A 12,547-nucleotide genomic window follows, 5' to 3' on the forward strand; every position below is an offset into this window, starting at 1 on the left:
GGGAAGCCATTAAAATATGGATTTTTATTCCAAACTCGTATTGGCACTTGTATTGTATATTTAATACCTATCCTTTCGGTGTTAAGTTGCTGTGTGATGATTTTAGCCTTGTTTTGTCCCAGGTTTTCTCATAGTTCATGATTACCTCATGCCAAATAAGGAGCTACCTGGTCCACTTGAACTTGTGTGTTCAACAATGTGCCATTTTATGACGTGAACGTGTGCGACTCATGGTACAATAGTACACTTTTTAGTTAAGACTCAAGTGAAATCTTATGAATAGAGGTTGAATACCACAAAGTACGCACCAATAAGAGGGCCCGCCCTTGCTCGTCGATGTCAGGAACCAAGTCTTCTATTGGTTTTGCAGGCCGTGGGGTGAAGGCACTCTGTGGTAGGGCCACCTCCTGAGGCCAGTCCTCTGCCGAAGGGACCCCGACAACACTGCGGGGAGGATGCGGGATATGACAAGTGTTTGCTTTGGTGGTCAAACTACAGTGCAAAAATACTCACTCGAAGATTTTTCCCAGCTGATCAACATCTGAGTTACCACGAAACAGAGGTCTGTGAATGAGAAGAAGCAGTTCAATGCAAAAACTATGTACTGTATATTCTAGTCATATATTCAGTTACACATACAAAGGTTCCTTTATGTTCTGTGTTTGTTGACCTTTAATGTATATGCTGTGAATGAAGAGTTATAGGTTTTCTATGGTAGCCTCACATTTGCGGCTCATGCATCCAAGCACTTTCAAGCAGAATTGGTAACAAAACCAAAAAAAAGGGAGGAGAGCGGCAGCAAGACTGCTGGTGGTTCCTGTGGCTTTGGGCCGTCTTTGGAGGCCCGTGGGCGTCCATTGCCTGCTTTGGCACCATGCGCAAATTCCACTACTCAGCATCAGAACCCAACCTTTGGAACGGGACGAAAAGAAGCAACCCGTGTGTGCTTTCGCTTTCAATGAGAATGTTTGTCGGAAAATAGGAGGCGTGTGAATGAAACGTGTGATTATCCAACCTGAGAAAGAAGAATGGGAACTAGACCTTCCTGCTGACGGAAACAACGAAGGGGTGTTGATGTAAAGGACTTCATTCTAACAATACCTGTTTGTGCAACAAGATTATCTCGCATCATGTGGTACTTCTGGGTTATATTTGGGGAAGATCGGTCTCCGGAGGTTGTCAATGTAAGGCAGGAAACATACTAGACATGCATTAGTGTTTGGGTTGCTGTACGCAGGCCTTAAAACAGTTAAGGTTGCCCCCCAGTTCAGTTAGGACAATGGACCACCGCGTTTCCTGTCCTCTTCTATTGTAGTTTAGCATGCAAGACTAAGACAGGCACATTTTACAATGATTGTCACCTGCTTTAAATCAATGGCTCTTAACTGGTTTGTCCGCGGGATCCAACATCACCGCTTATCAGTTCAGAACAACGGAATGAAAATACGCCGATGGAGGTTTATACTTCAAGATAGCTGATTCGCTCATTTCACCGCCAATCAAAACGGATTTCCGCCTCAGACAGATCATCCAATCATCATGCAGAAGCCAAGCCGAGCCACCTAGCTGCTCCATAGACCCCCAGAGACACTGAGTGTTTATCCAATGATCGTCCACTTTCGCACAGTGGTCAATAGACATTGAGCGTCTGACTATGGGGATGAATGAGACGAAAGCCGTGTCGGTTACCTATGATAAGTAGCCGATTACGAAGAGTTGGCGCCACCTTAAGGAGTATAAATAGATGACACTCGAGTATTACTACTTTAAATTGGCACCTCTGCATCAATATAAAATTTATTGCAATTAATTATAACCATCATCTTTAATTAACAAGCATGTCTATCTTCTTAGACATAGACTTTCTTTATTGTCATTGCACAATAAAAGAGCAGTGAAATTGCCAACAAAATGTTGTTGCCTGGCTCCCGTGTAATAATAAATAATAATGTGGAGAATAAATAGATTACATCAAATATGAACAACAATGTACATCGTAAACAGTAATTTGTACAAATAATTTAGAATAAATAATAATAATTTGGACGGCTTCTTTGAACCTCTTCAAGGAAACCACATGCATGCAGGATTTTTCGACAACCAAACCAGTTTTAGGCGTTGCAAAATCCACCTACAGCAAATCCTCATGCCAAAACAAGTAGGTTTGATATTTAAACCTGGAGTGGTTTGCTGTGCACATGTGCAGACAGCCATGCCAGTATACACAATGGGGAAACAATGGGATTGTTTCTCTTTGTGAGATTTGCATGCGCATATCGTGGACACAAGCGCACACACACACTGACTAGTTTGGGAGAGTCAGCTGAGTCATGCTTCCCCTTTGGTGCCAATGCTGCTCTGTCCCACATTCCTCTGCAGCAACCTCTGGAATGAATGTGTGTGTGTGTGTGTATGTGTGGTTGCACGTGAGTGTCAATTTGGGTGGGAAATGGAGAGAAAAAGAATGCGCGTCCGTCTGATGTGGTGATGCCTTGTTTTTTTTTTTTTTATTACAAGTTTAAATATGACATACACGTGTGCATGCTGTCTTGCTGCAGATGTAACCATCCAGTCTAGAAGCCTCTGGGCTAACTGTGAGAAAGTCAACATAGATGTGAGGCTTCTGCCGGACCATTAACACAACACGCTGGTCCTTTTAAGATTAGAGGAATGTCAACAAGCAGGCGGCGTCTCTTCTCCATTCACTTGCGTCCATGACTCACCCTGACACTATCCCAACCATGCAAATGCAGACTTGTATGACATTAAGCTCAGATTCCTTTCACAACAACAATACAGTCATTAAAAGTGGCATTAGCCATTGCTATGTTCGACGATAAAAGGGAGAAAACGGCCCCAGGCGGATTTTTGATGTTTCACAAGTCTTCACATTTTCTCGACGGTATATTTTTATGACAGTGAGAACACGTGTTGCGTCACACAGCGTCTTAAAATGTCAGGAACAAAGCTCACAGTGATGAATCAAGAACGGTTTACTTCATTATTTACATAAAGAGCAAACAAGATTACACTTGCTGCAATGCAGCAACATATTCTGGATAGGCAAATTAAAAATGCAAATGGTTATCATTTCACCTGTGGCTAGCTTGGTTAGGGCAATAGTACCTTGTGCAAACCCTGCTCACGCTGCTAAACTTAACTCTACTGTGGATGCTGCATCCAGCCCGACCAGTGTGCAGGGCTAGTCTGCATCACATGTGCATATGAGGTGTGTTAAGATGTAATGGGAATGACAGGCTACACAGACAGACAATGTGTCTGACACTATGCTAATAGCTTAGCATAGACCTTGATATAAAGGAAAGTTGTTTACTACATATACTACCACTCAAAAGTTTGGGATCACTTGCAAATTTCTTTGTTGGTCGCGGGGGGTGCTGGAGCCTATCCCAGCTGTCTTCAGCCGAGAGGCGGCGTACACCCTGGACTGATCGCCAGCCAATCACAGGGCACATATAGACAAACAACCATTCACACTCACATTCATACCTATGGACAATTTGGAGTCGCCAATTAACCTAGCATGTTTTTGGAATGTGGGAGGAAACCGGAGTACCCGGAGAAAACCCATGCATGCACGGGGAGAACATGCAGACTCCACACAGAGATGGCCGAGGGTGGAATTGAACCCTGGTCTCCTAGCTGTGAGGTCTGCGTGCTAACCACTTCTGTGTGGACTTCACATTATGTTCTCAACATAATGATAATGGTAAATGACTTAAAAAAACCCTAAAGTTCAAGAAAAAAGCCCTGTAGTATGTAGTTTAATTTTGAATTTCCAAGTAATTTATGAGTTGAGGGTTGACCTGAATGTTGAACATTGTGTACTCAAATACTGCAGTAGCGGAACAAGTACATTGTGTTTGCTGAGAAATGTCAAGCCTACATTGTTGCGATGAATGAATTGTTACAAGTCATGTATCACCCATTCTGATGGTCAGTTAGAAGTACCAGAGGGGATGTCAGCTTAGCTGTACCCCCGTCCCACCTACCACCACCACCACGCAAACAATAGCTTTCTCTGCCATTGTTCTGTACCACCTTTTAATACATCTCCCAGGTGCCCTTTAATCTCCAACAGGTGGCCTTTTAAAAAGCCACCTATATCACCTTGAGAGTGTGTGTGTGTCCATCCGTGTTCCGCCTAGCTTCTCAGTCCTCAGGCACAGTTGGACAGGAGCCAGAACACACACACACACGTGCAGATACATACACACAAACATGCTTTCATGTGTCATACTAGAAAGAAAAAAATTAGAAATATAGTGAGTCACATGTGTCAGTAATGCAACAGTCTCATGTTTAAAGTGTTATGGCTAAATTTTATGTGTTAATGTATGTGGAAAAAATGTTAAGTGCTATAAAAACCGACATGCCATAACTTTCTTTATACTGTAGTAGGCTACCAGACCTGTTCGACTATGTACTGTGAATGTATGAACTGAAGTGAATTTACATGAAGTAGGACAAATGCTTTCCAAGTTAGAGCATAAAAACCTGTTTGGAGCTCTCTAGATAGGATCTAACACCCCTATAGTCACTTTTACACTCATATTACTCAATATAGTAGATATAGTAGACATTATTAAGACTTGTGCGTGTAGCTATAAATGTGCTATAAATGTTGCTATAAACCCGTTTGGAGCTCTCTAGATAGGATCTAACACCCCTATAGTCACCTTTACACTCATATTACTCAATATAGTAGATATAGTAGACATTATTAAGACTTGTGCGTGTTGCTGCAAATGTGTTCCCAGGGAAGCTGAATGGCAGGCGGACAGAAAGTGACGTCGGCCGCAACAATAACCTGTGTTTGCATTAGGAATTATTATGCCTGTTAATAATAGATAATTCAAATTATAATTCAACCACGAATTGGCAAGTGACTTTAATTGGCTGAAATCTTTCAAGTTAGCAACCCTATGTTTAACAAAGCGTGTCCCTTCCATGCACTGATGTTGTCATCTTCACCGGTATTGAACCAGGAAGTGGTGGTTCATTAAATGCTTCTCTGTTCAGATTTCTTCCAGTCTTAAGTCACATTTTGCCTGCCCACCACATCTCCCATCTCACGTGCACAGTGTGGGACCACATGTGCGTGGCTGTGTGAGGACGGTTGGGGAAGGAAGCGTAAGTTACAAGTGGGGCTGCTCCTCTTGGCTCTAGTCAAGACTTTTCTTATCAAGGCTGGCGCAGGCCACTAAAAAACTGTGACCTCTTTCTTAACAAGAGAAAAAAAAGTCTTCATTGAACTAATTAAAATTATAGTGAAACTAAAATGAATATGCTCATGCTAAATATCTTTTATGCCTTTAAGTAAGCAGTCAAGTTAGTGTTTTGTTTGGTCAAATGGTCTGTTATTAGCCTGGGCTGGCGTTTGCTGTGAAGTCAGTTAGACCACAAACTGACAAAGACCTATACCAAGAAGCAGAGTCTTGCCACGGGTGCTTCAACCACAGCGAGTCGCCTGTCATTACTGGAATAGTTTGATAAGCCAACCGAAATGACAGTGCTCGGTGCTCGCAACGCATCTGACAGGTGTCATTTGTGGAACAGCGCAAACCCCCATAGAACGGATTCTTGTTCAGTGTAAGCTAGGGCAAAACCAAATTCTTTGATTTTACTCAAAACACTCATTGAATTTATTGTTTATGTCACCAGAATAAAGTCATTCCTGTTGCAAGTCTTCGGTGACACTGTCAAGTCACGTCCCAAGTCATTAAAATTGTGACAAGTCGCGCGACTCGTGTCCACACCTCTGGGTAACGCTAATGGACATCACTTCCAAATCAGAATAATTTCACAACCTGAACTGGTCACCAGCCCTTAAGAATATGTTGTATGATTTTTTTGGCTCAGTAGTTAAGAATCACCGAACGACACAGTACTTATGTTTTGGAACGCTGCTTAGTGATAATGAGGAAGTTAAGACAATAAACACATGTCCACATACACAGAACCATTTCCAACAAAATGAATGAAGGACCGGATTAAGAACGGGTTCCAATCTACTTCTAATTTGCGCAGACTGGCTTTGTGTACTTTGGGATGACAGTCTTACCTTCTCCTGAACATCTCAGCAAAGATGCATCCTACGCTCCACAGGTCTACCGGGGTGGCGTAACTGGATTGCAGCAGCACTTCTGGAGCTCGATACCACAGTGTCACCACCTAAAAAAAAGGATTTACACAAAACACTTTTCAGAAAAGTTGAGGAGTCACGATTTATGGCCGACAGAAACGACACAAACTTGGCCTACGACAAGCTGCTACAGGCTACAACGCATCTTAAATGCTGTATAATAAACAAACATAGCTGACAGGGAACAGGAGGACCTGGTGTAGCATCCATTATTTGGGGTCTTGGCTCTTTGGAAATGAAATTTTAATCTTTAAACATTTTTTGTGTATACTAGAAATATTTTATTTTATCAAATGATTAATTGCACGGTGGTCGAGTGCTTAGCGCGCAGACCTCACAGCTAGGAGACCAGGGTTCAATTCTACCCTCGGACATCTCTGTGTGGAGTTTGCATGTTCTCCCCGTGCATGCGTGGGTTTTGTCCCACATTCCAAAAACATGCTAGGTTAATTGGCGACTCCAAATTGTCCATAGGTATGAATGTGAGTGTGAATGGTTGTTTGTCTATATGTGCCCTGTGATTGGCTGGCCACCAGTCCAGGGTGTACCCCGCCTCTCTCCTGAAGTCAGCTGGGATAGGCTCCAGCACCCCCTCGACCCTCGTGAGGATAAGCGGTAGAAAATGAATGAATGAATGAAAAATATTTCTACATCAATGTATGTTGCAGGCTATTTTGTGAGTGTAAAGTTAACTATAGGGGTGTTATGTCAAATGGAGAAGGCTCTAATTATGTTCTAAAGTATTTAGAAGGTTGTAAACAGGCTTTCTATGCTCCAATTATGGAAATATTTGATTTTCACTTATGACAGTTGGGTCTAAAACCAATTAACTGTGAAAAATTAGAGATTACTGTACTTGGTTTAGTACAGTACTGTGCTTACTAGTACTGTACTTGATTTAGTCCATAGGGCCCTTCTGCCGCAAGCAATGATTATGTACAGTGCATCCGGAAAGTATTCACAGCGCTTCACTTTTTCGACATTTTGTCATGTTACAGCCTTATTCCAAACTGAATTAAATTAATCTCTTACCTCAAAATTCTACACAAAATACTCCATTATGACAATGTAAAAAAGTTATTTTTTGACTTTTTTTGAATTTATTAACAATAGAAAACAAAAAAATCACATTAACATAAGTATTCACAGCCTTTGCCATGAAGCTCAAAATTGAGTTCAGGTGCATCTTTTTTCCACTGATCATCCTTGAGATCTTTCTACAGCTTAATTGGAGTCCACCTGCAGTAAATTCAGTTGATTGGACATGATGACGAAAGCCATCAGACCAGAGAATTTTGTTTCTCATGGTCTGAGAGTCATTCAGGTGCTTTTTGGCAAATTCCAGACGGGCTGCCATGTTCCTTTTACTAAGGAGTGGCTTTCGTCTGGCCACTCTACCATACAGGCCTGATTGGTGGATTGCTGCAGAGATGGTTGTCCTTCTGGAAGGCTCTCCTCTCTCCACAGAGGAACGCTGGAGCTCTGACAGAGTGACCATCGGGGCCTTGGTCACCTCCCTGACTAAGGCCCTTCTTCCCCGATCGCTCAGTTTAGAAGGCCGGCCAGCTCTAGGAAGAGTCCTGGTGGTTCCAAACGTCTTCCATTTACGAATAATGGAGGCCAATGTGCTCATTGGGACCTTCAAAGCAGCAGAAATTTTTCTGTATCCTTCCCCAGATTTGTGCCTCAAGACAATCCTGTCTCGCAGGTCTACAGACAGTTCTTTTGACTTCATGCTTGGTGTTTGTGCTCTGACATGCACAGTCAACTGTGGGACCTTATATAGACAGTTATTATATTTCCAAATCATGTCCAATCAACTGAATTTACTGCAGGTGGACTCCAATTAAGCTGTAGAAAGATCTCAAGGATGATCAGTGGAAAAAAGATGCACCTGAGCTCAATTTTGAGCTTCATGGCAAAGGCTGTGAATACTTATGTTAATGTGATTTTTTTGTTTTCTATTTTTAATAAATTCAAAAAAAGTCCAAAAAAAAACTTTTTCACATTGTCATAATGGAGTATTTTATGTAGAATTTTGAGGTAAGAGATTAATTTAATACAATTTGGAATGAGGCTGTAACATGACAAAATGTAGAAAAAGTGAAGCGGATGCACTGTATGTGTTTGTGTGTGTGTGTGTGTGTAGCTATGGCTTGCAGGAAAAGCAGCGACATTGTTAGCAGCAACAGTAGGGAAAACCTCCAGATAAAACTCAGTGACCCCTAGTTACAGTGGAATGGTTCCAGGTGCTTTCCTAAACTCCAGGATTTAACGTCAGCCTGTTGCTTTCGTTCCATCTCCTCAGGCACAGTAGCACCCTTATCAAAATCTTAAAAATGTGCAACTATGGGAGAGGAAAAAAAAGGAGTGCATGGGTACCTACAGTACAATATGTTGCATTTGAGACATAATTATAAAGTCTTTTTCATGCGTAGGGGCCAAGCTAGCTCACTGGATCCTTAAGTGAGGCAGATAATGGAAATAAAAACAGATCAGTCACGTTTCCACTTGTAAACTGAATGACACTATTAATAGACTCAAGGGCAGCATTTTTGCAGATGTGTGATACTCTCATCTCCTGCTTCCTGCTTTAGTGGAAATGAGGGAGGAAGCCGAGGCTCGTTGGAGATGAAGGCCAAAAAAAAGCCCCAAAAAGGTTGTATTATTTGGAAGCAGACACTTTTGGATGAAAAAGTGCCTCAAAAGGGCATCATGCAAGATGTTCCAGTGAGGGTGGGTTTTTTTGTTGTTGTTTTTTTTGGGGTATTTTTAGTGGTGCCACCACAGAACGGTATCAGTTAGTGATGTGTGAGACCACTGATTTCCTCTTTGCTTCAATACTTGGTAAGTTCAGTGGAAGAAAAAGTAGTTTACTTATTACTTTCTACTGTGTTAATAACATACATTACTTGATATTGACTGAAATACCAAAAGGTCAATATTTTTTATGTGACAAAGAGCATGCAGATCTGGTATAGCTATTTCATATCAATCCACAAGTCACTCGTATCAGTCATGGTAAAGATGATAAATATGTGATTATGGCCATAGATCTGACCCAAAAGTAGCATGACAAAGAAAGAGCATCTCTGTCCAGTTTAGTGTTAGGTGTCCACATGGAAATTTTCCTGGAATTTGTATTTTTTTTTTGCATGCAAAAATTAGCATCCACATTGTGTCAGACTAGTGAGTAGTTACCCTTCTAAAATGATGTATTCTTACCTACAGATTTAGAAAGTGTTTGATTTTGGTGTGCTGTGTTTAACATGCAAAGCCTACAGAATTAAAAGCATCGCATGGAACCTTCTTAGAAGAACCACAGTCCCGTAGCTCACAGTATATATCCGCTGTTATTCGAAAACCTGGCCACAAGCGCAGATATAAACACTTACATCACTCTTGCACCCGCACATGCACTGATACACACCAGAAGACAGATGCGGTGACACACAGCGACAATGGTGTCGGATGCCATTTTTGTAGAAGTCAATCTATTATGCTTCTGAATTGCATAGCAGGACAAGTAGTTCGAGAACAGACCCAACAGTTTCAGACCTCTATGCACTGTGCAGTACATTTCATTTGGCGTTAACGGCCTAACCCCAATGCTGACAAACACATTCAATTTTATGGAAGACAGTTGCAAAGTGGTTCTCCCTTCCTCCTAACAAGAGTCATGTTGCATGAAGAAACATACAGAGAGAAGTAAGAAAGAAAGGAAGGAAGACCCGCTGTGTCATATTACAGTGTTTTGCCTCTTAGGTCAGCTGTTCTATGCTGTCAATCTGCCTATTGGCTGATTTCATCCCTTCTTCTACATGCTAACAAAGACCAGGGGGGGGGGGGGTCAGATAAAGCTGAGGGAGACAAACGTTAAAAGTTAGCCAGTGTGTGTGTGTGTGTGTGTGTGTGTGGTGTGAGGCTGACTCCAGATTAAAGGACAGCATTCTGAGAATTCCTTTCAGTTGAGACCATCCTCCCCCTCACCACCACCAACACTGTCTTCCACTCTCACTGCTGAGCTCTCCTCCCCGCTCCGCCTCAGAGAGGAAATGGCTCCTTCTGCCCCAGAGGACCTCCAGACCTCCTGGGTCAGACCTCCGTGGCTGTGCGACTAGCAATGCCTGGACCGGTGCCACCGGCGTGCTGTGCAAGCACAGTGAAAGAGGACAATAGGGCGCATGCATGCCAGCGTGTGGGCGTTTGTTAGCAAACGCGGGAGTGGTTGCACGTGACCGAGTGAGCACCTGCTTTTGCCTGAATGAATGTGTGTGTGGCTTTTTAGGTAATTCATCAAACATATCTTAACATATCTACATGTGTTGGTTTACATAATATGTAAAAGTGCTACTTGCATCCTTTTGTTAAATTAAAAACTAGAATTAGATTCATCCAATACAGGAAAAAGTGCAGTAAAAGTTTCTCAACTTTGGCAACGTTATCATTAGGTCAGAATGTGATTACATTCCTGAGAGCAATTCAGCACAAATTAAAGTCTCCCAAAGTGAATCTCAGAGGAAAAGAGGGATAAAGGCTTCAGGGTGTGTAGGCCGGCCACATATTGGAAAAAAGAAGATGCATGCTAAGTGCTTTCAGTCTGAGATGTTGTCACCTATGAAGCTAACTTCCAGTCCTCCAGCAACACTATATCATGACTCACTCACAACGTTCCACCTCATTCTGCAGTTTACAACAATCATAGCCAAGAAAGGTAATAAAAAGACAGATTAAGAGAGAGATTGATATATAGGAAAAGTGCTAGAGCAGCAGACATACTGTATACAGTAGAATAAAACAAAAAAAAGGACTCCGACTGTTGCCAAAGTATGCACAGCATACAGGAATGCAGCACGGGGCCCTCGGCAAGTGAAACAAAGACAGCACAGTCAGTGGCTCTCTCTCCCCTGTGCTACCACATCCGCACATCATTAGCTGGAAAATTCCAGATATATGCCGTCATTTTTTTTTCTCCCCCCCCCCTCTTTCTTCCTCATGCTGCTACGGACACAGTCTCCATATCCCGCTGCAGGACAGCCGCTGTTAAGAATTCCCACTTTGTGACCTGGAGCAATGCCAAAGACTGGCGACAACTATTATAGTTTAAGAGCAAAGGAAAAGTGCGGTGTGTTGCTGCTGTTGCCCTAAAAAAAAAAACGTGCAAAGACCATGCACGTAAGGGCATGTAGGAACATATGTTATGTTTGATCATATGCAGTATATATATATATATATGTGTGTGAATATACAGAACTATGTGCGCTTGCGGGCTTCAGTCAAAGCAAAAACTTTTTTTTCCCCATGTGGAGCTGTTTGGGGAGATATCTAAACAATCCCAGAGCGAGCTACACGTGCTCTCCTGCGTGCACTGCAAGGGTCCCCACCCCCCGCCCCCCTCTCCCTGGTGCCTCGCCTGTTCTTCTTTGTTTCCGTCGGCAAATATCAAAAATCCATTTAACCACAGCACATCAATTCGCAGACTTAGACTACTAGATAGACGTTAGTGCTGCTGCGCTATTGAACACGGTTCATGCATGTCAGGTAGATTTTTGATCAAACTGGAATTGCGCTGTTGGAAAAAAAACACTTGTATTGTAAGAGGCCATGTTCTGTTTTGAGTACAGGAAATCTGGTTTCAATTTATTTAATGTCGCCTAAGATATGGGTGTCTTATTTTTATAATTTGCATAAGTAAAGGGAACAAGGGAATAACTGTGAAAATGCCTTTAATCGGGAAAAACGACAACTCTTCCGCTTTCCAAGGATGAATCATTTTGATCATGGGAATAAATCTGCTGTGTAAATCAATAAGACACAAACAGCAAGACAAAAGCATGCATGTCCTGACTCTAAACTATTAAATACAGTGACCCCCCCCTCAGGACATGTTGGACTCAAAAGGAGAAAAACCATTCCGCCTGACAATAAATGTTTTGTTAAATCGAGTGGCATTCCCCCTTGAATCCAATTTGACACGCAACGACGTGCACATGACCATCTAGTCATCTTTCTATCACCATGGTAACCCGCGTATGAATGGTCATAACATTCATACACTGACTGGCACTCCCGACTGACGCCAAGTGTTCCGGAATTCCCGAACCAAGCCGATGCCACATTAAATCATACGTGTATTTCACACTGCAGCACCACGGTAAATGAATGTGAATGAATTCTGTTATCAGATAATTACATGCATGACAACGTGCCAGTATGTGGTGAAATACTGACATGACAGTTTCTTTCAACACAATGAGGTAGCAGAAGCGAGTCTGTATAACTTCAGGTTAGCGTCTTTATTCATTCTTGAACCACATTCTGGTGCCAGCAACTCATACAGTGTTTTGTACGGATAAATAAACAAACATCAGGTTCTTGATA

General features: G+C 42.2%; 1 protein-coding gene across 2 annotated transcripts in view; it reads right to left on the bottom strand.

The window, feature by feature from the left end:
• The window catches only part of cdk6 (cyclin dependent kinase 6), a 29,827-nt gene that overhangs the window by 2,856 nt on the left and 14,424 nt on the right, over positions 1-12,547 (bottom strand). For both annotated transcript variants that reach the window (XM_078791976.1, XM_058047346.2), the window contains 3 exons: positions 6,086-6,195; positions 514-564; positions 309-444 (listed from right to left, as the gene is read on the bottom strand). In XM_078791976.1, coding sequence (XP_078648102.1) covers positions 309-444; positions 514-564; positions 6,086-6,195 — 297 coding nt within the window. The remainder of the gene's footprint in view (positions 1-308; positions 445-513; positions 565-6,085; positions 6,196-12,547) is intronic.

Source organism: Doryrhamphus excisus, linkage group LG7, assembly GCF_037039965.1.
Source record: "Doryrhamphus excisus strain RoL-2023G ecotype Guam linkage group LG7, RoL_Dexc_Guam_v1.1, whole genome shotgun sequence".
In the NCBI taxonomy this organism is placed as follows: Eukaryota; Metazoa; Chordata; class Actinopteri; order Syngnathiformes; family Syngnathidae; genus Doryrhamphus; species Doryrhamphus excisus.